Source organism: Coturnix japonica, chromosome 19 (genome assembly GCF_001577835.2).
Source record: "Coturnix japonica isolate 7356 chromosome 19, Coturnix japonica 2.1, whole genome shotgun sequence".
NCBI classification, from domain to species: domain Eukaryota; kingdom Metazoa; phylum Chordata; class Aves; order Galliformes; family Phasianidae; genus Coturnix; species Coturnix japonica.
Genome location: NC_029534.1, coordinates 4,747,724 through 4,775,711, shown reverse-complemented (window position 1 = coordinate 4,775,711; position 27,988 = coordinate 4,747,724). Strand labels below are relative to the sequence as shown.

At 51.5% G+C, this 27,988-nt stretch overlaps 1 protein-coding gene and 1 long non-coding RNA gene across 5 annotated transcripts; one reads left to right on the top strand and one right to left on the bottom strand.

Moving 5' to 3' along the window:
• Positions 1-67: 67 nt before the first annotated feature.
• Positions 68-12,239, bottom strand: LOC107322494. Its single transcript, XR_001558969.2, has 2 exons — positions 11,905-12,239; positions 68-11,387 (listed from the first exon to the last, which is right to left on the bottom strand). It is a non-coding gene; the product is annotated as an uncharacterized LOC107322494 (long non-coding RNA).
• Positions 11,698-27,844, top strand: NUFIP2 (nuclear FMR1 interacting protein 2). Of its 4 annotated transcripts, none has more exons than XM_015880571.2 (5): positions 11,698-11,992; positions 13,542-15,101; positions 19,667-19,699; positions 20,036-20,090; positions 20,436-27,844. In XM_015880571.2, exons 1-4 carry the CDS (start codon positions 11,809-11,811, stop codon positions 20,086-20,088), a joined length of 1,830 nt encoding a protein of 609 aa, XP_015736057.1. In that variant the 5' UTR covers positions 11,698-11,808; the 3' UTR covers positions 20,089-20,090; positions 20,436-27,844. The 4 variants fall into 4 exon arrangements, with proteins under 4 accessions (XP_015736057.1, XP_015736054.1, XP_015736056.1 ...); XM_015880568.2 differs by having other exon boundaries at positions 11,699-11,992; positions 13,542-15,269; XM_015880570.2 differs by having other exon boundaries at positions 11,699-11,992; positions 20,036-27,806.
• Positions 27,845-27,988: the final 144 nt, after the last annotated feature.

Below are 27,988 nucleotides of genomic sequence, written 5' to 3'. Positions count from 1 at the left end.
CAACTTTCACCTTGTCCTCTGCTTGTGAAGAGGAGCAGCTGTGTCTTTTAGCACACAAACAGTTGTGAAACGCACAAGAGAAGAACTGTTTTATTTGCTCATCAAACGTGCCATCGTTCCAGTAGTAGCTTAGACCATTATCGTGGGTTACAAGGTTATACAGGAAAAACATGTTCTAGAGAAAGGCTGGTCGAAATAGCTGAGATAGCCTTGCAAAAGCAGATCATAACAACCTGTATCGCTTGGTGCGTGTCAGGCAGTGTCCTGCCGTAATGACACAACTGAAGCAATAGCACCACTATTACATAACCACGTTTGTATTATAAGAAAACAATAATACTTCAGTGTGCTCCTACCTTTTGTTGGAGAAAGGTTGTTCTTTGCTGTCTGTGGTTGTCCCACGATTCAAGAGAATGGAGGTGTCCATGGAATAAAGGGGGAAAGAGTCACAAGAGGGGGAAGCAGTTACCAGTGTCACATGGGGAAGCAGTGTCAGAGGCACGAGCAGAATCTCAGCCTTCTGACTGTCCCACTCTGCCCTCTGGGCAACCAGACAGAAGTGGAAGAGTGGCTTGTCCTGTGACTCAACAGCTCTTCCTTCCTCAGCAGCTGCCACGTTGGGCAATGACATAGAAGTGCCAGTGTGCCACTTGATTCTGTGTCAGGTTCCCAAGGGACTCTAGGCAGGCATGTCTTCTGCTGGAGAAGGCCGAACGGGAGGATGTCTGCAATGCGTTTTCTTTGGGAGCATTTTTAGAGGTTTGAAAGATTCCTTTTGCCAGATGTGTGTTACTTTCCTCTGATTTCTTTCATAAATAGTGTAACTTGGGGACACCTGGGGATTTTTACCCTTCTCTGCAAGAGACTAACAACAAACTTATGACATATGTGCCAAATGAACTTACTTCTGAGATATTCAGAGAATTGCCTGGAGTTAAATGCACGCATTCTTTTCCCATAGGCAGCTGATGTCCGAGCAGTGCTGGCAGTGTCTGTGTCCTTCTACCAGGTACTGGGTGAGGCCCTGCATCTTCATCTGAGCAGCACCTCCAGTTTTGATGTCCTTGTGCTTCTCTGTATCCAACACCTGTGTGCTGTTTGGGTGGCTGTCAGTAATTGCCCTGTTGTGATACACTAATGCTAGGATGCATATTCCAGAATACCAGCTCAGCCTTGGCCTTGAGGAACAACTGATGGAAGGAAGCAGCACAGGGAGAGGTTCTTGTCTTGGTTCTGTTCTTTGGATGGATGGACGAGGAGAGGCCTATGGCACAGAGGGGTGAAAGGTGATTAATAGTGTGAGATTTGGAAGAAACTCATTATAATCATGCAGTCTTCAGTTGGTTTTCTGCAATGAATGGTTTCCCCATTGATCCAGTGGATCCTGGTCTTGCATTTTACAAGTAAAATGACACATTGTGATGTTGTAAACATAACTCCCTAGAACTGATTCTGCTCATAATCTGTAAAGCTGTTGTGAAAATATGGCCCTGTCCCTCAGCAGTTCTGCAGTCCCCTCTATTTGAGACACCGTGTTTGGCTCTTGAATAAAATTTTAGCCCAGAAAAAGGGTTAGGCTGCATGCAGATGAACAAATCTGTTGCTTGTATCTCTGGCTACTGCAGCATGACTCACCCATCAGCGCCTGTCAGCGGCTGTGTGACCTCATTGGAAGCTTTAATGTCTCCTGTGTGAAGGTAGCTTGTAATCCAGAGTGGGAATCCTAAATAGGTGGAGAGACCGTGGTAATACACACAGCAGGAGTGTTCTCTGGAGAAATCAGTTGTGCCCTCACCAGAAATTACCATAGAAATCTTTGCATATTTCTTAAGATCTTTAAATGCTAAGGCTGCCTTTCCCTTGCCTCTATTACAAAGCACCTGTAGCTTTTCAAGATTGTGGTAGACAGCATTGCTGACACGTAAAATATAAAGGTAGATAGGTCAGGGAGGAGAAGCTCCTTTATTTGCAAGGGCAAGGAAGAGCTGATGGGTCCTTTTTATTTATCACAGCTTCTATTGACGTGTCGTACTGACACAGGAACAACAGGGCTGCTGGCATGCAAGAGCATCTATGATAAAAGGAATGGATGAGTGAGTTAACTTGTGGTACCTTACATGTGTGGCTAAGCTAAGCAGTGAGATGGTGAGACAGAAAGTGGGAGGCAGCAGTTCAGGCATCAGATGGTTCTCTTCAGCTGGTTCTTGCTGGCTGAACACAAAGCTTGTGCCCCATGGCTTTGCCTCCTGCTATGGGCTGTTACACAGTTCCTCGGACAAGGATCGAGCTGGCATTGACTGAATGTGTTTATGCAGAGCTGCTGCAGACCAGCTCTGTTACCTAGCAAGTCTATTCTCTTGCCCTTTGCCTCAGGTGGATGGTAGTATTGTTTCTGCATTCCTTAAATGTCTTTCTTGTGCCCAGGAATGTGGATTCTCTTGGTGAATATTCCATTCCAAGAGGATTTGTTTCATGTTTCGGTGCTTCTTTAAGGAAGATGTCGGTGGTCTTAGAATTGAGGCACACGTGGGATTTGCAAGGAGGAACTAAGCAGCGTTTTGTGTCTCTTGCTCCAGGATTCCCTGCCCCCAGGATCAGCCAGGTCCTGCAGCTGACTGCCTGGCTGCTGTGTGACTGCAGCATGCAATAAGCTTGTGTGTCTGCCAGTGTTCTAGAACCATGATGTACAATACAGGCAAAGCACAGCTAGTCCTGGAAATGAGTCTGCAGCTCTTTGCATGGAGGCCGAGGTCTGAATGATGTTTTGAGACTGAGCTTGCTTTCAGCAGGTGATCTGATGGCTGTGAAGGGCCAGAGATGGAGGGCCCATAGCAGTGCTGTCTGTGCTACAGCCACCTGCGGGTGTGATGGTTTAACTGTTTGGGTTTGTGTCAATATTTGAAGTTTCATTGCTTGATTTACATCTTGAGTCATTTGCTTTAGTATCTTGGAAGCCTCTTCTTTCCCAAATGAAAGCTTCCCAGTGGCATCCTGCTCTTACCTCCAGCTCAGCCCTCACCTGCTCTCCGTTTTCGACATGAAATGGGCAGACACCATTAGTGACTGTGCGAATATCCTGAGTCACACATTATCAGCTGCCTTTTGTGCTGCAGTTTCCTCTTTCTCCCTTTACGACTGCACTCCCTAGAGGAGACCCGAACAATTGCACTTGTCAGCAGAAGCGCATTGTGTGCCATGCCTGGATGGCACCGTGGGTGGACGAGCTCAGGCTGTGTCTGTGGGCTGAGTGGCCCATGGTTTATTGCTGTGTGTCTGCAGCTTCCATACCAGGAAGCAGAACAGGTGAAGGGATACTTCAAATGCATCTCCCATACTGCAGTATGGAGATGGCAATATGAAGGGAGCAATGACACTGGTGGTGCTGTATGGGGTGGGTGGATGAATTGTGTTCAGAGGAATGAACTAAAGGCAGAACTCTTCACTGAGCTTTTGGATCCAACGTGTCTTGATGTGCAGTTGCTGGACACATCTGAGTCTGCAGCAGTCCTGTCTGGACCAAATAACAGTGTATTAAATGTCATAATTCAGTCTGTGCCATTCTATGTATTCACAAAAAAAGAACACAAATTGATTTCTTACTGAACTACTTCTAATGTAAATTGCATAAGATTTCATTAGTTAATGGTCAGCTGATTGCAGAAGGCTGTAAAATACACAAACCATTCCTGTTTGTCTAAGACAAAGTTAAAGCAGCTCATCCTGCAAGGCAGAGTTGCCAGTGAAATCAATCAAGTGTTTGTTGGGAAGTGTTTGGGACAGTCTGAGGGTGTTGGGTCCTGTGATGGAGGGGAGATGTGGGCTGTGCTGACTCATAGACAGGTGCCTGTTGCATCCACAGGGGGAAGGAGCAGCGCACCTTAGGAGCAGGGTGTGTGTTTTGGTGGAGCCTCTAGATGAAAGTCAGGGAAGGAAAAAGAAGACATGAGGTGGGATTTGAGCTGAGGACGTCCTGGTTCCTCTTGCTGTGTGGGAAGCTTGTGCTGGGCAGGATAGTGGTGTTAATGTGTCTGTCTGAAGAGAGCTGGGAAGGCATGTGACTATTGGAGACAGCAGCATCCTGAGAGGAGTTTTCTGGGGAGGGACGACTGACAGCTGTTTAAAAACTCACATATATGTTTACTCACTTGCTCCTCCTCGATGTGTCTGACTCATCCATCCCTGTCTGATCATACCAGATCCCATTTTTTCATTCTGTTCACTTCATCTTTGCTATTCTTCAAGCTTCCTTTTGTATCTGGGTTTAATTCTGTTCAGTCCAGTTGCTTTGGCTCCTGCTCTGCCTGGGCTTTGCACCTGCTACAGCCCCAGCAAACTTGGCAGCAACCCTTCGGCTCTGCAGAGAAAACAACTGTCTAGACCAGGAACCTTCTGCCTGATGCCCTGGACGTCCCCCAGGCACTAATCTGCATCCAGAACAGCGCCTTGTTGTGTGAGTGGTTCCTCTCTGCTTTCCCTTCTGCCTCTGCAGAATCACATGTGCTGATCTCTCAGCAGGTGCCGGCCTAATGTGTATTGATCTCCTGCACAGGTCTGTTGCAAAAGATGGATCAAATCTTTGTGGACTCCTAATTGCACCTTTAGCCTCCTGGTGAGTAAAGCAAATGGGAGTGAGGGCTCCCACAGTATAAATAGCACCTTCTGCAGACTTGGAAGCAGCACAGGCTGGAGGACAACAACACAAGGGCTCTAAAGGGATCCCTGCGGAGCTCGGAAAGTTGTGCTGCTTATTTCTAAAATGATTAGAAAGAAAAACCTCGGTGTAAAGATTCTTATGGCACAGAAAGGGCAGAGAGGCCTTAGTGCAAAGTCACATGCCGTTCCCATTCACAGCTTAAAGCCCCGCTGCCCCAGGCAAACACAGAGCCTGTCAGCGTCCTGCAGCTCACCGTGCAGAGATGAGACCAAAATAGCTTCACAACTTCCCAATGCCACTAAAAATAACTTGCAGGTCAGCTACTTCCTTAAAGGTGGTGGTGGTGATACGGGACAGCACTCCTGCTGCCGTTCAGTGCAGGTAGAGCTGGGTAAACAAGAGGAAAAGCTGCTCCTGCCGTCCTCAGGGGGTTAATCTGTTGTGCATGTTAGTCTGGATGTGGAAAGGAGCCTCAGCCAGGTTTGGCAGTGCCTGATTTGCAACACTATGTGAACCAAATGTAGGTTAGGAGAGGTTTGCCTTGCCTGCAGCCTGTGCTGCCGAGGGAGCTGCGCTGCAGCAGGAGGTGCTGGCAAGGATTTCCTTTGTGCTGCAGCTTTCATGCCTAGTGATTTAATGGGGCTGAAAGGGAGGGAGGAGGTGACAGAATGGTGAAAACCTGAGGCCAGGTCATTGCTGTCAGACGGGGACAGAGTCCTGCAGCAGTCAGAGGTGACAGAACACGCTGATGCTGCTACCAGGAAGCTGGAGAGAAATGTGACTGAGTGCTACAGTACGCATGTGCCTTTGGAGGAAGGAGGCTATCTGTGAGCTGTAGCAGTGCTTTTCTCTGCCCAGCAACATCCCTGCTTCTTTCCTACGTTCTGCTTAAGCAGCTGTTCTGCATTTATGATCTGATCTTCACGCTGAGCCGACGTCGCTGTCATGACGTTGTGGGTGGAGGGCAGAGATCCACAGGTTTGCTTTGAGGAAGCACCATAAGCAGGGGAATAGCACTAGAGTTCTGTTCTCTCAGCTCAAGGGAGACAAAGTGAGCTGCCAATAGAAAAGAACATCCTGTGGCACAGGCAGATGTTTCTGATGGGGATGCCAGCAGAACCCTTGCAGCAGTGCAGCCCAATGGTGCTGGGGGCCCCTCCAGACTTGGAGGTGTGTTTGCACGTCCAGCAGTGTTCAGCATGGGCAAGGTGAGGGATGTTCAGAGAGCCCCTGTCATCCAGCAATTAGCCAGGAGCAGCAGAAAAGCACACGGCAGGGCTGCTGCGTGTGGCTGCAATCTGCAGAGCGCAGTGCTGTGCCTTGCATTCTCCATCCTGGGTACTGAACGCATCCCTGTGCCTCTGGGGGTAACGTGGCTTCTGCTGATGTGTGAATGCTTTGCTTGGCAGGCTGGTGCAGCACATCACAGCTCAGATGGGTTCTCCCAGGCTGTGCAGCACATCCATGCAATACAGGTACAGTCAATGCTCACAGGGGCAGTGTTAGGCTGTGCTGGCTTTGTTTGCAGTGTTGTTTGGGGGCTGTGGCCTCAATTCATGCCCTGTGCAATGTGGTGGTGTGGCTGCAGTTCTCTATAGCTTTGCCCCTACCTCTGCACCAGCTTTTGAGGTTTAGAGCTTCTTAAAACGGAGCGCTGATGAAAAGGAAGCACAAGATGGAAGCTGGCGTCCTCAAAGTGATTCATTTAAAAACAAAGACTGCTTCCCCATGATGATAAGCTGCTTGCTATGTATGGGGCATGACCTAACAGTTCCTTCACTTCTTAGTTCACCTGTCCTGGGATGACCTCGCTCCCTCCTCAGTCTCCGTGCAGCCATCACCTAACAGCTGCTGTTTGCAAGGAGCAGCCTGCTGCTGATGTCAGCTGTCTCTGTTTTATGGTAGCTCTTTGCCCTCCCTGCATTATAAAGTACATTTGTGATAGAGGAAGAGAGGCACAAGAGGGTGGAAGCCACGCAGTGGCCAAATGACAGCTGGATCTGTTCCCTGTGCCCATCTGCAGCCTCTGATAGGGACAAGAGGTGCAAGAAACCCCAGTGTGAGGAGCCTGCTAGGGGACATGGCTTTGGTAAGCGGCATTTTATATCAAAACCAGTTTGAATTGGGGGGTTAAGAGTTGAGGTGTTGCCTGTGATCTTTTGGTTCGTGCCTCACAGATACCTCACTGTATTGGCTTTCATCTTGCTGACCCAGCACCTGGGTTCATCAGCACGCTTTTACTGTTGTGCAGTTGCCCTCTGTTCTCCCTCTCCAGCACTAGGTGTCCTCGAGGTGCAGCAGGACTTTGCCTTTTTTAGTATAATCCAAGGGCATGAACTCAAGGAACGTTTCCACATCAGGTTCCAGCTGATAGAAACGAGCCCAGGGGGTGTTTATAGGCCTTCAGCCCAACTTGCTCTTCCAGCATTGTGCTGCACTGTAAAGATTTCTATTCACCTGCCTGGGAAGGTAAGAGAGATCGGTGGGGAGCCAACTTGTGTTGTAGGTTGGTTGTGGGAGCTCCTGCCGGGTCATTACCCAGACCTTTAGCACAGTCATTCTGAGCACTGCAATCCAGCTCTGCCCGCAGCCTGCCCTGCCCAGCTTGCAAATGGAGCTCCTCACCCTCTTGCTTCTTTGCAAATGAGTTGCGTAGGTCCTGGGAGGAGGAGGCAGCTCAGCAACTCTTCCGTCCCACCCCTCATAAAGGCTCTTTGCTGCTGAGGGTTTCTGAAGTCATTTGCCACATGAACAGTGTGGGCATCAGATGTGGTTGTTTCCCTAAATGCTGAGCCTGTTTCCCAGCAGGAAGGTGAGCTGTGGATGCAGTGGGCACCCAGCTTGGTGTGTGGGTCGAATGCAGCACTGAGCTGTGGCACAGCAGCATGCAAACACAGGCAGAAAGCACCATGACCACCCCTGTGCTGCCCCAGCAGCTCAGTGTGGGTTCAGATCCCTCCTCACTTGCACTGATGTACCCACAGCAAACCATCCCTCGCACCCAGCGCTGCTTGCCTGCGTCTGGCTGCGTGGCAAACCCTCCCAAAGCAAACACTGATTGCTGCTGTCTGCACTGACTCAGCTGTGCTGAAGGCAGCAATCAGATTGCAGCTCAGGGAAGGCTGTAGGGATGAGCGTGTTCTGTGGCACACAGCAGGGCAGGAAACGCACTGAGGTGGGCGATGCTTTATCAGGGCAGCCCACCCTGGAGCCGCTCATCTCTGTGCAGTTGCAGACCTGCGGTGGTGGGCATTGGGGGCTTCTCTCCCAGGGAGCAGAGAGGAACCTGGGCTATCTATAGGAAACAAGCACCCGCTCCATGCCCCCACTCAGGAAGCAGGGCCCCCTTCCAGCCCGCAGTGTGAGGGGCTGGCAGATAAGGAGGGGCAGGAAACCTGCCGGGCTTTGCTTCTTTAAGCAAATATTTCCCATAGGCTCTGCACCGTGAGTCAGCACTGCCGGAACCCAGCCTGGTTTGCAGCAGCAGCAGCAGTGAGGTGTGTGTGAGCTGTAGTGTCCCTTTGCCCAAACACCATCATGGATATCAGCAGCTGAAATGGGGCTAATGGGGAGCAAAAGGCTGAGCCGTAATTGCATTGGGGTCATTTGTAGGGTAAGGAGCTTCCTAGGGAGTAATAGAATCAGAGCTTTAGATACTGTGTTGGCTCGGGTTGCCGAGGAATATATCCCAATGTACTGGGATAAGAATAACACCTTCCCTTCAGGTGCTCGTGGACTTGGTCTGCAAGGCCCCAAAAATACAGGTACAGACCAAAGGCTGAGGTTTCTATTCAGGGCCCTGAAGTGGAATAAGGAACTTGAGCCGTGGGATATCCTGTGTCACTGCAGGCTGCTCAGCCTGGAAGGGGCTGGTGGCAAAGGGAGGAAACGGCAGAAACGCCACGGATTATTTTAGATCTGCAACCTCAGTTCTGCAAAGGTATTTATTTTGAAACTGCTGGTTTCCATAGCAATGTAGTGCTGTTCTCTCTCTCATCTCCCTTCTATTCCCCCGATCTTCCCAGCCATTAGATACATTATCAGCCAAGCCAAGCTTAGCATTTTATATATATATATATATCTGGAGTGAATTTTGGTGTGTCGGTTCCTCGGTGAATCAGAGCAGGCAGGGATTGCTCACAGCCTTTGCTGGGGCAGACGGGAGCTCCGCTGCAGTCTGAGCAGTGCAATGCAGGGTGCTGCTGACTGCACTATGAAGCTGCTTCCCAGCTGAGCTGGGGGGTCTCGTACCCAGGGTTCAGCTCCAGGTGTAGTTTGCATTTAAAGGAGGCAGCTGAACGGCCCCCCCACCTGGGGAGCTGTGCAGTGTAACTCCCCACCAAGCCTTGCTCTGTAACGCCGCCCTCACCAGGAGAAGGGCAGCGAAGGGAACGATGTGGGAGAACAAGCGTGGCACTGTGCACCAGATTCCAAGATAAGGAAGTAGGGCAAAAGATGAGGTCAGAGCGAGCTTCGTACCGTGCCTTGTGTCACAGAATAACCCAGGTACCTCTTGCAAACTGGAGCACGGATCCAGTAAGTTGGGGATGCAAGAAGCCAGCAGTGAAGCTGCTGTGCAGCAACCAGGGCTTGGTCTGCAAGTCGGGGCTCTGTGCCCCTCCTGATCCCCTCCCTGCCCAGGCACAGCCATGGCTTAGCTGCTCTCTCCCCTCACCCCTGAGACGTAGACATGATGAGTAATGTGCAGTCAGCCTTCTAAAAGCTCAGCTCATAGATATTCGTATTTACTTTCAGCTGAATGATGCCCACCCTTTGGGAATGCTGACAACGCCTTGCTCCCAATGTCTGTGAGCTCTGTGCTTTACGCAGGGCACCACGAGGTGGCTGCCTATGGTTTCATTTGCTATTTGCCCACCCTTTGTGTCCCAATAAGGCGATCAGAAGCTCTCAGTGCTGTCTCTGTGCTGCTCCTCCTGCAGCGCCTTCACTGCAGACTTCCTGATTCAATTCCTCCCACTCTTCAGTTCTGCTCCTGATAAAGGGCTGCTCCCATCCCCTCCTCTTGTAGTGACTCTTGTAGTCAATTGTGGTTGTTCTGGACCACATCATGAACATCAGAACTCCAACAGTCACCTGCAGCTTTGGCTTCTGCCAGGGCTGGGCATGTTCAGGTTGAGGACTGTGAATCCAAGCACAACCATTTCAGTTTCTACACGTTGGATGCATGCAGACCCGATGTGTGTTTCTCTTTATGAAGTCCCCGCTATCAAACAAGTGCTTGGTGTCCCAATGCAGTGAGAACGCCAAGCAAATGAGCAGCAGCCCCGTGAGTGCTGTGTTGTATAACCAGATGAAAAGTCCTTGGGATTTGTGGACTGAGCTTTTCCCATTTGTCTTCCAGAGGTCAAAGTCTGAGGCCAGCAGCAATGCGGGTCCGCCCGGCTCCTAAAGGAGAACCTAAAGCGGGTTTGTGCTGCTTCCTTGTGGGTTCTGTGCTCATCCTATAAAACGGTGCTGCTCCAAAGTGAGCCCTGCCCCCATATCACCCCATATCACCCCATATCACCCCATATCACCCCATATCACCCCATATCACCCCATATCACCCCATACCACCTGCTGCATCATGGCTGTGTGCTGCTGACGTGTTGGATGGAGGTGGACGCAATAAGTCCCTTTTCTTCCCATGGCTGATGAGATCTTTCTCTTCCTGTGGATGAATTCTCTCATTCCAGCTCGCCCTGAACATACGATGCAAATTAAACCTGGTGTCAAATAGACCTTCGAGAGGGAACTGGTCTTAGAAATGATTCCTACAAATCACTGGGATGAGCCTTTATGTGTGTTTCCATCTGGTTTCTCCTGCTCTGGATGCTCCATGTGATGCACACACAGAGCGGAGCTTCTAAGGAGAGAAAGTCCCTTCATGTCCAGCCATCCCTCTGAGCTTTGCATTTAGATTTCTGCTGTCTCTGTGTGCGGAGATGATTTGTCCATAATTACTCGCTTTCTCCAGAGTCCTTTGAAGCTCCTGTCTCCAAACCAGTCCCTTACATTGAGAATAAACCACTTCCAAGCCACCAATAAAATGTGAGCTGTGATTAAAGCCCGGCTCCTCGCTTCGGGAGCTGTTTCCTAAGTGAGGTCAGCACAGTAGGAAGTTTTGCCTTGTGTGCAGGGTTATGCAGGAGGACAACCCCTGTGCTGCACTGAGGTGTGGGGGGGCTCTGTGTGATGCAGGACGGAGCTGAGCTTTATTGAAATATATGGGGTTGTTATGTGGGAGAAGGTAGGAAGTGGTGGTTAAGGGCGGTCTGTGCCCTCTGGATACTCTTTGGGAGGATATTGTGATGGGCTTCAATTCTATCGCCCTGTTTGCTGCAGGAGGTTAAAGCCGCACTGAGCGCTGCCTGCATGGGGATCTCCATCTGACCCAGACAAAACGTGGGCTCACTTTTGGGTCTCTCCATCCCAAGTGTGTCCCCCTGGCGACCCCCCATCCCCCTGCGCTGCTAATGGAGCCCAAATCCCACCGCCCCGTTGGGTGTCCGTGGGGAACGTGGGGTCCGCGTTGTTCCGCGTGGCCGTGGAGTGACACCCCAAAGCTCTGGGGCTCCATTACCCAGCCGGGACCGTCCCCCGTGGGCTCATTTGGCCGCGGACATCACGGAGCTGCAGAGGGGGGCAAGGACGGCGGGTCGGTGCCGCTCGGAGCCGGGCGTTGAGCTGGACGCCGCTGGGGCTCCGTTCCGAGCCGGGTCACACCGTGATGCTGCGATTGAAGCCGGGGGAAGCAAAACACTCGGACTCACCCCACGCCGCCTTCCCACCCCGCCCCGCTCAGCGCCTTTCCGCGCTCCCAAACCTCCCCCGTTTATTCGGGAATCTCGGTATCTCTCCGCTCCCCCCATACCCCCTATATCCCCCTATACCCCCTATATCCCCCCATATCCCCCCGCTCCCCAGCACCGCCCCCTCCCCGCTCTCCTCTTCCCGTTCCGCCGCTCTCCTCGCTGCGGGGCGGTGCTGGGGGCGGTGCCGTTCTGTGATTGCAGCTCCGTTTCTCCCATCCCTCCCCCCCCCGCCTCCCCCGCGCCACCCGGAGCCTCGTCCCCGCTCCGCCGCTCGGCCCAGCAGCGACACAGCGCCCAGCCCGGCCCCGCAAAGCTTCTTCCCCCCCTTCCCCTCCCCCAATGGAGGAGCAGCCCCCGCACCACCCGCACCACCACCACCACGGGCACCACCACCACCACCACCACCACCCGCACCACCGGCACTTCTGCTATTACCCGCAGAGCTCCTTCCTGCCGCCGCCCGACGGCCGGGCCCAGCCCAAAGCGACGCTCCGACACCCGGAGGGGCCCAAGCGGAGAACAGGTGCGGGGCGGGGGGCGGCGGGCGGCTCCTGGGGGGGGGGCTTCATCCTTCATCCATCCTCCATCCTTCATCATCCTCCTCCCCCGGCCCGGCTGGAAGCTTCTCCGCCGCGCTGGGGCCGCTTCCTGTCCGCCATGTTGGAGCCGGCGCGGCTGCGGGCGGCGCGGGGCACGTGGGGCTGCGGAGCGGTGCGGGATGATGCGGGACGGGGTGGGAGCGGGGGGAGCGGGACGGGGAGCGGGGACAGGAGGAATGTGCGGGGGGAGCGGGCGGGACACACACGGTGTGCGGGGCGGCGGGACCGCGTGGGGCGGCGAGAGCGATAACGGGGGGGAAAGGCCGGGCCGGGCCTGCGCTGCGCGGGGCATGGACGGGACCAGCCCCTTTTACCCCGCACCCCCCTTTACCCCACACCCCGTCCCTTTGCACGCCCCTTCCTCGCCGCCCCCCCCCCGCCCCCCCGGCCCAGTTGTTGATTTGGGGAGAGAACGGAGCGGCCTCGGGAATTGGAGCCTGGAAGTGCTGACACGCCGAACCGAACCGAACCGGGCCAAACGTGCGGTCAGAGGGATCCACGTGTGTGCGGTCCCATAAGGATTCCCTTCCATAAGGATTCCCTTCCATAAGGATTCCCTTCCATAAGGATTCCCTTCCATTAGGATTCCCGTATCCCTTAGACCTGGAGCTCTGACATCTGCCCCGCATCTGAGGCTCCAGGATGCACAGATAAGGGCTGCTCCATCCAGCAGCGTTGGCGATGACCAGAGCATCCATCCCCAAACCGCAGCTCAGCCCAATCTGCTGCTGTGCCGGCACGTGTCCCCTTTGAGCGCTGCTTTTCGCGGTGCTGGAGGTGCCGTGGGCCCGGCCCGGTGCTGCAGGGACACGATGCCACCAGCTCCGGGCTGAGAGGAGCAGCCCCTGTTAAAGCATCCTGGGAATTTCCTCTGCGTGACCTGGAAATGGTGCTGATGAAATCGCTCTCTGGATTGCGATGGGCTTTGCAGGGCTGCCTGCTTTCCTCTCCTCGCATCCCTGTGTCCCTCCTGCTTTGTTTTGCTCCTTGTGTCCAACAACGCGCTGCTGTCCCTGTGCTGTGTGTGAATCCATGGGTGGTGCTCAGCCCTGCTCTGTGTGGATGGAGATGGTGTGGATTGGGCAGCAATAGGACAAGGGGGAATGGGTTGAAACTGAGACAGGGGAGGTTTGGGTTGGATCTGAGGAGAGGGTGGTGACACACTGTAGTGTGTCCCATGTTGCCCAAGGAGGCTGTGGGTGCCCCATCCCTGCAGGCATTCAAGGCCAGGCTGGATGTGGCTCTGGGCAGCCTGGTTGGTGACCCTGCACACAGCAGGGGGTTGGAACCAGATGATCATTGCGTTCCTTTGCAACCCAGGCCATGCTGTGCTCCTGCGGTGGTTTTATGGGGGAGCTGATGTTTCCCTATTTCAGAACACCTTGAGGAAACGGGGCGCAGCTTGTTGCAGTCAGAACTTTAATGCTGCACATTCTCATCTTTGCTCTTTTGTCTCTTCTTGGTTTCTTCCAGGCTATGGAGAGCTGAACGGTAACGCAGGGGACAGAGAGGTGTCACTGAAGTCTCTGTGCTCAGAGGAGACCACCAGCCCCACGTCCAGGGTGCCCAATGGCAGCCAGCAGCCCGCAGACCCCAACGTGACCCCGAAGCCGTCTGTGAAGGGCAGCTCTCTGGGGAAAGCCGCCATCAAACCCAAGAATTTTGTTCAGAAAAATAGCATGGACAAAAAGAATGAGAAGCCCTACGACAGCAAAGTGAGGGAGGCTCAGCCTGCCGACAAGCAGGACGGGGTGTCCGTCCCCAACGGCGTGGTGAGCGGCGGTGCCACCTACATCACCAATGGCTACGTGGGCAAAGGGGGGGCCGACAACGACGGGAGCGGCTCCGAGAGTGGCTACACCACCCCAAAGAAAAGGAAAGGCCGGCGCAACAGCGCCAAGGGCTGCGAGAGCTTGAACCTCACGCAGGACAAAGTAATGCAACAGGAGGTCGGCACGCCGGCCCTCAAACAGGAACTGGAGAGTTTCAAGCCTGATTATAGCGAGCAAAAGGGGAACCGAATTGAGAATACGAAGCCTGTTTGGAAATACGAGGCGGGGGGCGGCGGGGCGGGCAGGGGGAAACCAGGAATTGGAGACGTGCAGAGGAAAAACTCGGATGCCAAACCTGGGATTAGCGGCAAGAAGTTTGATGAGCGGCCCAAAGGGAAGCACGCTTCGTCGGCCGCGTCTAAGGAGGACTCGTGGACCTTATTTAAACCACCCCCGGTTTTTCCAGTGGACAATAGCAGTGCTAAAATCGTTCCCAAAATAAGTTATGCAAGCAAAGTTAAGGAGAACCTCAACAAAGCAGCTCAGCCCCCATCTGCGTCTTCGTCATCGTCGTCTTCATCATCTGCCGGGGAAGCTCAGCCCGCCCCGTCCAGCCGGCTGTCCCAGGTCCCCATGTCTGCTATGAAGTCCGTCACTTCTGCCAGCTTCTCCAACGGGCCCATCCTGGCCGGGACGGATGGCACTGTGTACCCTGCGGGCGCTCAGCCCCTGCTCGCCTCCGCTGCTGCTGCTGCTGCTCCTGTCCCTCCCACCCCCAGCGATGCGGTGACCCCGGACGTCGGCGCAGCCCCAGCGGCTGTGGAGCAGAAGAAATCCAACCTTTTTATCTACCCTTCCAATATGCAAACCGTGCTGCTGGGTACGGCTCAAGTCGATTTCCCGTCGCAGACGAATCAGCAGAACCTGGGAGATATCTTCCAGAACCAATGGGGTTTGTCCTTCATCAACGAGCCCAGCGCCGGCCCCGACACCGCGGTGGGGAAATCTGCCGATAGCCAGTCAATGGAAGTGACGTTTCAGGGGGAATATCCCGCCGCGTTGGTTTCACAGTGTGCTGAAATCGTCCCCTCAGGAGCTGAGCAGCCCGTGTTCCCCAAGGCGTACGAGCTGGACAAACGGACTAACCCATCCCCAGCTCTCAGCGCTGCCCCAAAGCCTGGGACTGCTGGGGAGGGCGGCGGTGCAGCCCTGGAGTCGCATCACGCTGGCGAGCTGCAAAAGGCAGAGGCTGGCAGCCAAGGTGCTTTAGTGTTTCTTTCAAAAGACTATGAAGTAGAGAACCCTCTGGCCTCTCCCACGAACAATTTGTTAAGCTCCGCCAAAGAACAGGGGTACCAGAGAGGCCTAGAAAGGAAAGATAGCTGGGGTTCTTTTGACCTGAGTGCTGCTGTTAAATATCACACTAAAGGTAATGGCTTCGCTCGCTACCTAAGGGCATGCTCTGTTCTCTCCTTGTGCTTTTCCCCCTCTATCAGTGCAGTGTAATAACATGATGTCTCTCTTGCAGCTGATTGTTTTGGAAAGGAGCTTTTGGTTGCCTGTACCGAATGGCAGCCACGGCTTGGGAAAGTGACTTGAAAAGCTGTTTTGTTTCTGCCGGGAGCTGCTCGTTTCTCTTGTGATGGGCAGAGTCGGTTGGGCTGGTGGTCAGCTGCTGGGCTGCTCTTTTAGTCCCTATGGGCCAACCAGGTCTCCCTGAGCAGCAGGAGGAGCTGGATGTGTGGGCTCTGCAATGCTGCAGCTCCCCTGGCTGCAGGGGGGCTGTGTGCTCACACCTCTGCCACCCCAGTGCTGCAGCTTCACCTTGGGGTGGATGGTACCCTGAGATCGTGGCTTTAAAGGGAGGAAAATTCCTCCTGTGTGTCTCTCCCTTCTCATGGTGTGATTTATTTCTTGCTTTAACTCCTTTACTTTTTGTAGCCCACCTTTTCCCCATCCTTCTACAATTATTGTGGCAACAGCGCGGCAAATCTCCACCTCTCAGCTCTGCAGGTTGGATTTCCTCCCTCTCTTTGTAGGGCGCATCTTTCAGATGATGTTATTGCTTTCATGGAGCCCTTTTGTAGTCCTTTCAGACTGCGGTGTCTGAAGTACAGCTTGGATACAGCAAACAGGGCAGAGCAAAACCTGCAGGCTGGTTTTCCTTTCTGCTTCCCCTCTGGTCTCAGTCCCATAGGCCGGGGGTCTCAGAGCTGCTGGTGTTAGGGAGCCCAGGTTCCCTGCTCCAGTTCTCTTATGAAGTTCACTGCTGTATCAACGCTCTGGTTTGTCTCTCATTACTCTGCAGCCCTCTTTCTCCCCTTCTCTCTCACTGCATGAAAGACCCCAGTGAAACAATAGTCACAACAGGAAAATAAAGAACACTCCCTTCCCATGTCCTCTTAAGGAGGTGTTAACTTCAAAGCCTGGCTCTGCTTATTCCTTCTGAGCACAGAGGTTAATTACATGCACTGGCAGGAGTGGACACCTAAATCACCCCTTAAAACACTGCTCTCTGCTCTTTCCTTTTCCTCTGCTCTGGGTGTTCCTGGCAGCGTTGTGTCATTAGCACAGGGCAGTCTGTGCTCATCTTTCTCCTTCTTGGTGTCCAGGAGCTGCTGGCTTACAGAGCATGGAGCGATGAAGGTTTGAGTTCACCTGCAATGATGGTAGACCTGCATTTTGGTGTTTGCTGAGGACTGAGTTTGATTTCTGGGAGGATCAGCAGCTTCCCCTGCCCTGTGCTTAAGGGAGATCCTCACGATGTCTCTGTGGCCACAGCCCTGGGTGCAGAGCTTGCAGGCACTTCATTCTCACACTGTTTCCCATTCATGTGGGACTGCTTTCCTGAGGTCCCCTGAAGTGCCTGTGCTTGCAGTGCTTGCTTACATAGCCCTGCTCTGGGCTGTGGGTATCTGTCCTCACTTTGTTTGCTTTGGATTTCAAGAGAAGGGCGAACTCCTCCCTCTCCAGATCGATCTGTTTGGTTTCGAGCAAAGTCTCAGTGGTTTGATCTCCAGATCTGCCCTTCCTGCAGGGTTATGGATGTGTGGGGCAGGGACGGGGTGAGCAAAGAGAGCACCTGCCCTGAGCTCCATGGGAGTGTGGGCTGCTGCAGCAGTGCAGCCTGCCTGGTACCTGTGGTCAGCTCGTGTGGATCCTCATCTTGGCTTGCACATCAGCAATGGGGAGGCTGCCTCCCATAGGGGCACTGCAGACCCGCTGGCACAGCTGCTGGTGCACACTGGTTCTGCTCTTGGATGCTTTTTGTGCTGCTTCCTCTACACTCCTGCTCTGCGTTTCCCTTTTCCCACGGCCATCCGATCTGCCCACCCGGAGCACGCGACCCTTCAGGGCACTGCCCTCACTGCCTGCACGTGCTGCTCGCTGCTGCCGTGCCCAGCGTAGCGAGGTGGATGTGAGTTAGTTCCGTGCTGCTGGAGCTGCCGTCTGCCTGGAGGCAGGGCTGGGAGCTTCTGGTGGGAGCCCACAAGGACCAGTGGGAGCGATGCTGTCGTTTATGAGCTCTGTTTCCCCCCAGGATAGAACTGAAGCTTTGTCCCAGTGTGGCGTTGCTCAGATCCTCCTTTTGGGGCTGAACTTGATGCAAACAGGTGGTTTGGTCCTCTCCTGACAGAGAAGGCTGCCCACAGAGGACAGGCAAGCTCTGCTCCAGCTGCACAGCAGCAAAACCAATGTAAGCAGAGGAGAGAGGGAAACTGCAGCTGTTTTCCTCCAGCCTCGCCCCGTGTTTCTGCCTGCCCTGCTTTGTTCCTGCTCGCATGAAGAAGCAGGGGAGCGGCGTGCAAAATAGAGCGAGGAGCGCGGGGCAGCGCGGAGTGACGTGCGGCGGAATGGGGAACTGGGTCAGAAGAAGCAGCAGCAGCGCAGTGAATTCAGCAGTTCCCATCCTCTGCATCGGGGAGGGGGGGACAAGCCTTCCCTCAGTGGGAAGGGGTGAGGGCTCAGTTGGTTGCTGATGTGCTGCGGGGCAGAAGCTGATGTGATTCTTTGAGGCTCTGCTATTTCCACTTGGCAGAACTGCCGCCCGGCGCTGTCACCATGAGGCTCTTTGGCATCAAATGTTGAATCTTTGCTTTGTTTCCTGGGAATCCCCAAAGTTAGCGGCTGCACCTCGCAGATAGCGAGAATCCAGGCGAGGTTGAGCCCTCTTGGTTATTTTTAAGCTGTTCAATTTGGGTGAAGTTGTCAGTCTGTGCTGGGTTTGTGACAGCAAAGAGCTGCCACCGTAGCACAGCGTGGGGACTTTTGTTTGCGGCAGCATTCTCCCTAGCAAGGAAAATGTATATCCAAGTGCCTGTCGGAGCAAGTTATTGCACAGGCTTCTTTCCCCTCCAAGGTTATGTACTAATCCAGCTATAAAGTTTATTGGCCTGAGAGGAATCTTGCTGCACTGCTCCTGACATCAAAGCCCTCTGCAGCCCCTTTGTTCAAGGGATGGTGCCAGAGAGAGGTGGCTCCGGTACCTACAGGTGCAGGTGGGTGCTGCTGGGCTGCCTGCCCTGTTGGAGGTCACCTCGTTCCACCCTGGCTCCCAGTAGAGCTGGCTGTGCTGCCAGGTTGGGCAAGGAGTTGAGGCCAGTGTGTCCTCCAGGCTGCAACTTACCAGTAAGGGAGCGTGCCACTTTGCCAGCCAGATGCTGTAGTTTAGGAATGGATCAGGCTGAGCATCTCCAACTGCTGCCATCCAGTCCTTGGGATGTGCATGATGCTCCCACCTCCTTCAAAGGAAGCCTGAAGCCTGAAAAGGGTTTGCTTCACACCTAGACTACAGAATTCTGATACATTGAGGCGGTTGTTCAGGGTCTGGTAGCACCTCGCTGTGTATTAAATAAGCAGTTCATTCTTGTGGTTGCTGATGGAGCAAAAGAGAGCAGCTCTGGCATTAAGATGCAGCAATGGGCTCTGAGTTTTATGCTTCCCGCTGTCGCGATGCTGGTGAGCCAGAATTTGGGTGAGCTCTGCCGCTGGGGAGAGCTGCAGAACTGGTGATGATTGGGGCACAACGCACCTGACTTCATGGTGAATGGGTTCAGCTAGAGGTGATCTTAGAGCTGGTTTGTCTTACAGCTGGGGAGCCCACACCCCAGGCCTTGGGCTTTTCCCTCCCCATGCTGTCAGCTCACCTGCTGCTTTGTGCTGCCCGGGGCTAAATGCACAATGTGGCATTATTTGATCAATGTGTGGCAGAGGGGGGAGGCGTTGGGGATCCTTCCTGCAGCTCGTGCTCCTGCTAAATGCTCTTCTTCTGCAGCATCGTCTCCTTGACTTGAGCACAGGCTGCAGTTGGTGCCTTCATAAATATTCCGGCTCATAAATGCAGTCTGATAGCGGCTAACTATCATTGTTTTGAATAGGTCTCTGAAGACTCGTTGTGACAATTTTGTAGGGGCTTAATTTAAACGGAACAGCTTTCTGTTGTGTCTTAAAGTGAATGAGGGGAGCGTTTCCCTTCCTCATTATTCTGTAGGTAAACGAAGGCACGTGCTTCTTCTGCAAGGACTTTGTGGGGCCGCTTTGGGTTTGTGCACCGTAGAGCAACAGATCCCAGAGCATCACACCAAACTGCGTGCCCTGGGGTTGGGTTGGAATTTGTGGCATTGTTCGTGCTGAGTTTGGTCGTCTGATGCTGTAGACTGCATTACAGCTGCGGCCGTGCCTTTTGCTGCTGGATTCTTTGAGTACTGCTGGATTCTTTGTGTGCTGCAGGCTTTGTGGGGAGGTGCTGCTGGTCTGAGTGCTTGGGGTGGGCTCTGCTGGTGCCTGGATGTGTGCAATAACAGCCTTCTTGTTTTGTCTCTGCAGAAATGGAAGCGGTTTGGAATTTGCAGAAGCAAGGTAAGCAAATGGGAGGGAATGACGGCCGCCCCATCCTCGCCTGCTGGTTGTGTCGCTGTCCAGCGGCGTTTGGTGCTGCTTGCATCTCCTTGGGTTTATCCATGTTGGGTCTCAGGGCAGGCAGCCTAAAGAAAGCAGATGAAATGAGTCTGCTGCATGTCTGTGCTGTAATCATTCCGTATTTCTGCTGTTGGGCTCAAGAATCAGCATTAGATTCTGTTCCTCCCCCCTAGTTCATCTGTTAACACCTCGTGGGGAGGATGCAGGGAGGAGGCCCTGTGCCTCAGGTCCTGGAAGGTGCTTGTCAAAAACTGAGGGTTCTTGCTTTCCTTCCAGATCCCAAAAGGATAATCACCTACGACGAAGCCATGGATCACCCGGATCAATGAAGGTAGCAAGACAAGACTGCCTGTTATAACCTTTCTGCAGCATTTGTGCTGTCCGTGGGGGACAAAAGGCTTTTATGCTCCTTCTAAATCTTCAGTACAGCAGAGGAACCGTAATTAGAATCACAGGATAATATATACAAATATATAATATAGTTATTTAAAAATGGCGACTGAAAGTAATTAGACTTCTTAAGGAATCGGAAAGTTTATTTCAACGAGACTACACACGTGATTATTTAATCTCCGGTACTGAATAGATTCTTTTTTTGTTTGTTTGTTTGTTTTTCCATTATTTTTGTTCTTTTTTTTTTCTTTTTCTTTTTCTTTTTCTTTTTTTTTGTTTAAAGAGTGAATGCAAGTGATTAACAAATACAGACTCAATTTGCAAGCCCGGTTCTAAAGTTCCCGCTGTCGTCTGCACGGGCAACAGCAACCCACTGGAGAGGCATTTCCACCTGACGAGGTCTCTGTCTCTTGGTCTGTGACTGTAATGACACACACTAACCACAGGGAAATCAGGATGATCCACCATCCTTCAGCTCCCCTTCCCCTTTTTTTGGTTGTTCTTTTGGTTGTTTTTTCTTTTCCAGAGAATTCTAAGCGCATGTTTTGCCAGGAGTAAAGCAGCCAGCCCCGTTTTGGGGCAAAATGGTCTTAAAGCATCATTCTTTTTAGGGGGGGAGGGAGGGAGGGAAACGGTCATACTGCAGTTCTAGGATGCATGGTGAAGTCACACCGTTGACCTGGCTCCGGTTACGCGTTGGACTATTGCAACTGAAGAGTTGTTCTGTTTTCAAAGACATCGTGGAAAACTGAGTGGTTGGTTTAGGCATTGAAAATGGTTTAAAGAAAAGAAAAAAAAAAATAGAGGAAAAAAAAAAACAAAGCCAACAAACGCTGCTGTTCCCACAGTTTTAATGGCATTGTCTAACTGGGAGCAACAACAACAAAAAAAAAAAGGAAAAAAAAAAAGAAAAAAAGAAAAAAAAGGAAAAAAAAAAAAATCTCTTGCTTTCAACCGTAGGTGCTTCATCTTTGCTGTGTCTGTCAACTAACACTAATGATGCTGGATTTTATTTCCCATTTTCATTGGTAAAACTGAAATGGAATGGAGTTGTGCCGATGCTTGCCCTTATGGAATTGGTTTTGTTTTGTTCCGTTCTGTTAAATAATGGAAAAATGGAGAAAAAATAAGGAAAAATGGGAATTTGAATCCTCCTCGATTTGTCCATAGAAACCAACGGCCGGGCCTCCTGCCCTTGGAAACGGTCTTTTATATTTTAATGTAGTCTGTGTATTTCCGGGCTCTGCTTCTAATGATCTCTTAATAAAAATATATTTTATTACCAAAAAAAAAAAAAAAAGGAAAAAAAATAAAAAAGACTTAGGAATGAAAATAATTAAAAATAAAAAAAATATTAAAAAAATAAAAATTAAAAAAAAAAAAAAAGAAAAAGAAAAACAAATAAAAAATAATAAAAATCCAACCAGAAGGAGAGCTTTCAGGCAGTGGTGCCGTGTAACCCCGCTCTGTCCCATCGCAGCACATCCGGGCTGGTGGTCCTTGGGTTGGTGAAGGTGGAAAGGTAGAAGCGCCCTGGGTCCAACTGAGGGCACTGGTGGGCTCTTCTCCAACCGGTCTGGATCCCCGGGGGCATTACAGGAAGCAGAGAAGCCCAAAGCTTTTGCCTCCCCGTTGTGCTTCAATTTATCCGCTTTTGTTTTGTTTTGTTTCAAACTACAAGTTTTTAGCGTGTGGGGTTGGTTGTTTTTTTTCTGTTGTTTTTGTCTTTTTGATGAGGTTGTTCCCGGGTGAAGCGCTGAGGTTCGCGGTGGGGCGATGGAACTGAATTCTGTATCTTTTGTAAGATCGCTAGCTTTCTGCAATGCTTAGTTTTACGAGTCTGACTACGGATTGCCTACTCCATTTATGTATAAAGAACTATACAGCGCCGTACCTCGGTATGGAGCTGCATAGTGGTGACGTTCTGTACCAGTCCAAGGTCTGAAATTTGTGGTTGGCCAGTCGCAAATAGTTCTGTTTTCACCTATAACCTGTATCACCTTTGCGGGTGTGTGTGACTTGCGGATGTACAACATGTTTACAGATGTGCCCTGCATCTAGTCCTCCTCTGTTCCTATCTGAATTCTGTTGAGTCTCCCAACTGCTTGCCAAAAGTGGGAATTGCCTCTGGCCCTGCTGCAAAAGGGCCGGGGTGTTCCTGAGCTTTAAAGCGTTGAACAAACTGGATAATGGGGCTGGGAAGGGTAAGGTAGAAGAAATCTTTTTATTATTATTATTAAATATTATTATTATTATTTACAAAATGAAAAGCAAAGTGTTTGCAAAGGCTGTTTGCAAGGCTTCCAGTTTGTTTCACTGGCTTTAAGGCTCTGCTGTGTATTTATTTGCCTTGTGTAGTCACTTGTCGCCTTAAGGGCTGGGTTCCATTAAAAAACACAAAACCAAGACCTGTTTTGCTCCCTGGGGCGTCGAGCCTAGAAATAAATCTGTGCGTGTGGCCCCTTACCCCAGCCCTGTCTGCCTTCTGGGTGGAAGCTCAGAAAGAAACGTGGGGCCCAGCATTGGGCTGGTTGGGTTGAGTTGAGTTGTGTTGGGTTACGTTGAGTTGCGTTGGGTTGGTTGGGCTCTTCTGACATTCTCTCTCTTGGCCCCGTGCTGATGGTGGTTCCAATGCACAACCACCACCTATCCTGCTGTATCCCTGACCATCCTCTCTCCTACCACCCCTCTGGTTGTCCGGCTGTCCTCCCAGCACCTGCTGGGCACTTGGCAGATAGGAGCTCCTCTTTGAGCTCTGGCTTGCTGATGAAGGGCTGTGGGGCAGGCAGGCATTGCCCCGAGCCATGCAGGGCCACAGGGGAGAGCTCTCCTCTGTGCTTTGTGTAACTCGCCCTGTCCATCTGCAGTCCTCCCTGTGTCCTCACACAATTCTTTGCTGAGCACTTATTAAAAATATCTTAAGATTTAACCTGTTTTCCGATTATTTTTGTGTAAACATTTAAAAAAAAAAAAAAAAATTGAGCTGTGATTAATTTTAGCACATTTAAGTAGTGCTAAAGTGTTACTGATGAGTCTCCTGGTCGGTTGGTTGGATTCAGATTATTAGTACTGTAGCATAAACCAAATACAGCCCAGTGGGGCGAGCGTGCGTGGGGCTGGGGCTGCAGGTGCCGGCGTCACGCGAGCGTGTGTTTATTTGTGCCATTGCTTTTGTTACACTGAGCAGAGTGAGTTTAAAACCTTTATGTACGTGTAGTGTTGGAAAGCAGCTCTAAGGGTGAGGTGGTGACCTCCTTTTTGTAGTGATGAGGATACTAATTCAGGTTAGGGCTGCTTTCACTTCTCGGTTCTCATGATGGGCGCCCCGAGTCCCTTTCCCACCTGCTTCCCTTGCAGGATTTGTTATTGATGTGAGCAGCTGAGGATTGTACAAGTGTGTGGGTATCTCTGGTGCCCACTAGTGTGTCTCCAGCAGGTCCTGCAGGTGTCCGTTGAACAAAGTCTTGGTCGCGTGCCACTAAATGGTCCCCACACGTGGTGCTGGTGGCTCAGGGAGGGCTCAGAGCTGCTCCTCCAGTAGCAGCACAAGGACCTGCAGCCTCTCCGTGCTCCGTTCTCTACGCCTCTTTGCTGGGTCAGCAGTGCTGTGGTGTTGTGGTTCAGTTGAGTTGGTTGTTCTAAACCCTCCGTTATCTGTGAAGTCCTGAATCTTCAGTTTCTGGGATGTGTCTGATAGCGTGGCCAGCTCCGGTGTGTGGTTTCTGTTGATCGCCATCCCCTTTTCTGTCCTGTCAGCCCTGCTGTTTGCTTTTCCCAGATGCTGTGAGCTTTGAAAGGCAGCAGAAACCGAATCCTGCTAGATCCCAGCTGTGCCACTCGGTGATGGTCAGTGGTCGGCACCGGGGGCTCAGCCAAGGCAGGAATTGCTTCCTGCTTGGGAAGAAAATAAGTTATCCTCAAAATTATGTCTGTAACGTGTGCTTTTCACCTTGAGGAGAGCATCACTTCGGCACGTAGCATCCTTTCCCCCAACATGGAGCTGCTTGGAGCACTGATGCTCGTAGCCAGGAGCTTTCCTGCGTGTGATGTTGTTCTCAATTTGGTGTTTTCAGTGCGGAGCTGCCGGAGCACTGTCCTGGAGGTCTGTGTGCCCACAGCCATTTGTTTCTGTACAGAGGCTGTTTGCAAAGGAGGTGACTGAGGTCAGGAGGGGAGAGAACGAGGCTGAACCCAACATAAAGCTGCTACAAAACTTCACACAGGGTTGTGAGGCTGGGAGGTGGCCGGGGAAGGAGCCCCGCGGCTTTGGCCAGCACCAGAACAAGGTTTCTGCCTTTGCAACCTACAAAACCCAGTGCAGAGAACCGAGGGGGAGGGAGTGGAAGAGCCCAATCTGCTCCACCAGCCAGAGATCCCAGAGCTTTAGGAATTTGCACAATACGAATCGCACACAGGGTAAGGCCCCGGGACCCCCCGTGCTCTGTCCAGGGGATGCCGAGCTGTATCGATCTCGACTGTTAATCAAAGTTTCGTGTCACGCGTCCAGAGCTCTAAAGCCATTTTGTAAGATAGCGGTATCCCTTTTCTTACAGCCTTAGTAACGAGTAGAGTTATCTTTAAAAAAGAAAAAAAAAATAGAACAAAAATTTTAAAAAAAAAAAAGAAAAGAAAAAAAGGAAAAAAAAAAAAAAAGCCCAATTATTTCATTTCTTTCTGTGGTGTGAAACTCGTGTTCTGCAAACATGTGAGCGCTGAGCAGGAGTAAAATGACTGTTTTCTTAAGAGAAACAACAAGAAACTGCTTTCCAGACGGTCTTTCCTCAGGTGCTAAATAAAGGTTCCAAAAATGGATACTGCTTTAGGAGTTCCGGCTTTATTCCTAACACACGTATTTTTGTTGCTTAGGTGTCATTGAGGTATTTTAACAAGACTGTTGTTGGGTTTTTATCCATGTCAATGAGACGAAGCGTCTTTGTTTCTCGGTTGATCTCCTCGTTGTCTGTATTGAACGGTCTGATTTTCACCTCACCCTTTGGAGAAGGACCCACCTCCCTCGAAGACATTTCATTAAGTGTTGCTGCGTTTGAGAGCGAGTCTCCAACCGCTCACGGATTGATGCTGCTGCTGCTATACGTAACCCCGAGAACTGAGAATGTGTGATGCACTTTTTTGTCCCCCAAGTTCCCCGAGGAGAGCCGAGCCCTCCCATAACACAGCCCCCCCTTGAGCCCCACGGCCCGACCCTGGTGCTGACCCGCGGGGATTTCTATGCAAACGCAAAGCAAAGGAGGACTCTGACCTTGGAAGAACACTGTGCGTTTCTCTCTCCTTCCTCTTCTCAAGCTGCTATCGGAAGGGTCGCGCCAACCCAACTCCTCCTTCCTGCTTGGTGGTGATGTGGGGAAGATGCCTGAGCACTCAGAAGGTCTGAAATCTCACTGAGTTCGTGTCTCATTGCCACCTGTAGCATTTCCTTCTCTATTTGAATACATCTTTGGAAGGAAATCACTCATTTGCAAAAATATATATCTTTTTAATGCTTTATCCCAATGTGGAGTTGACCTGAAGTGAAGCAGCGATGCTCAGCCCACATGGCCTCCTGCCCCAAGGAGGTTCCACAGGACTTTGGGCAGGGAGAGGCGATGCTATGGAGATCCTTACGGGAACTGTGGCATAAGGGAAGAGTCAGGAGGGTCCAAAGGAGCGTAGGAATAACGCTTTGGGATTACAAATACCGGAGTTTCCCTTCGTCAGCGCCATCTTTTGCCCAGTGTTTGCTCTCTTACACACCCAGGTGTGTGCATATCCCAAACGTGCCTTGTGTGTGTGCTCAGCCGCGGCGGGCAGAGGGCTGTCCTACAGCTGGGACGTGTCCTCCCAAACATGACCTGTTGGTGCAGCTTCTGAGGGGATCCGGGGTGGGAGGAAGAGGATCTGCTTTGCTGTTCTGCAGACAGAAACGAGCGGAGGTCCAAAACCAGTCCTCCTTTGGGGTCGGGGTTCTCTGCGGCCTCTGGGATCCTGGTGGCATGGGGCTTTACTCCCTTCCACTTTGTGGTTCATGTTACTGTGGGGTTTTTTTGCCCGTTTTCTTTTTTTTCTTAAAGGAAAAGTCAATGCGCCGTGCGTTGCCCAAGCAGAGACGTGGTGCGTGCAGTCAGCAACTTGGGATGTGAAGCTGTGCAATTCCTGTTCCCTCATCTCTCTCCTCACCCTCCCATGCGCTCTCCCCCTCTGTCTCTCTGTGCTTTTGCCACTGTCAATGTGAAAGCTTGCTTGCGTTATTGTTTAGAAATGCATTTTGCACACTCGGGTTTCGCTGAAGCTCCGTGAAAAAGGTTCGTTTGAAGCAGATGAATAAAGCTATGCACATGTTTTGAAAGTTTAATTTGTGTCTCATTACCAGAAGTGACTTATCTGCCCTCTTTGCATTCCCATGCTGTCGTTGCCTGCGTTATCTTCCCACCACGGAGGGCATGATGCAAGGTGACAGCTCTTTGCTGACAGCGTAGCAGAAAACTGGCGCTTCTTGAGTTTGGTAGCCTGTCTCTCTTTGCTTTCTCTCTCTCTCTCTGTATATCTGTATAAATATATATATTATTTTTTTATTTTAAAGAGCCTACTTTAGTAATTGGAGGGAGAGGGGCGAGCTGGCTTGCTGGGCTCCATGTCTGTGCACAGTGGCTGTGCCCTTTGTGCCAGAGCAGGGCATGGAGCACTGTGGGCTGCTGGCACATGGCAGCCCTGTGCCACAGCGCCCATGTGGGGTGTTGTGCCCGCGGTGAGGGGTGCGTGTGTGCAGCGGTGGGGTAGGAGCTGCTCTTGGTTTTGTTCTCGTGAGTGATGTGTGTTGGGCTGCAGGTGCCAGCTCTGCAGGTGTGTTGCTGATCCCCTCGTGGGGAAGGCTGGAGCTGGGTGGAGGACCCCAGTACCTTTCTCCTTACGTTCCCTTCCCCATGGCAGAAACCTGTACTAACTCGATGGCTTTTTTTCATACCGAACAGGGCTGCTTTTCTACCTGTCTACCATCACACGTGTACTTACACACCTTTGGCAGCTTGCACGCTTCCAAAGGGCCTCAACTTGTTTACTGGGGGGACAGATGCTCCTCTCTCCCCCTCCCCAAATACTTCAGTGTTAGCAGCAGTGTAGAGAGCTGTGGGACTGAGCAGGGCCTGGCTTGGCCCCATCTGCCCAGCCCATAGCTCTCATCCTTCAGTTCCCCATGTTAGAACCACAAGGGGTTGTGCTCTACCTGCTCAGTAGGAGCTGAGTTACCTCTGACCCACGGAGAGGGGGCAGCCCCTCTTTGTTGTCCATGTTGAAACAGTCAAGGTCAGTTTTGTTTTCTTCTCCCCTTCCCGGTCTGTTTGAATGGGTTCACGCACTGCTGAGACAGGAGCATTTCCCCAGTGGTGAGAAGGCAGCAGTAGGAGTGAGCGTGAGACCTGCTGTGCTGCGCCTGGGGCGGGCGGCGTCACGGACTGTAAGGAGAGGGAATGTCCATGAGCTGTAATGGCATGATGTATCTTTACCAATGATGTCATACTTCACACTAAATGTTTTAAAAAATAGTTAAAAGGTAAAAAAAAAAAAAAAAAATTAAAAAAAAAAACAAGAAAACTTACCTGAATTTTGTTTATTCCGCACCAACAGGTCTTCAAAATTTATCCAGATTTTATTATTTTATCAGGAAAAAAAAACAAAAACAAAACCACAACAAACAAAATTGTGTAGATGGAATACGTTAAGATGGACAATAAGTGATGTAAATCGTTGAATAAAAAATGTAAAGATTATGGGTGTTGGTGTGTCTCTTTTTGCATTCTGAGGGAGCATCCCCTGGCCTGGGGCACAAGGAGCACACAGTGCCCG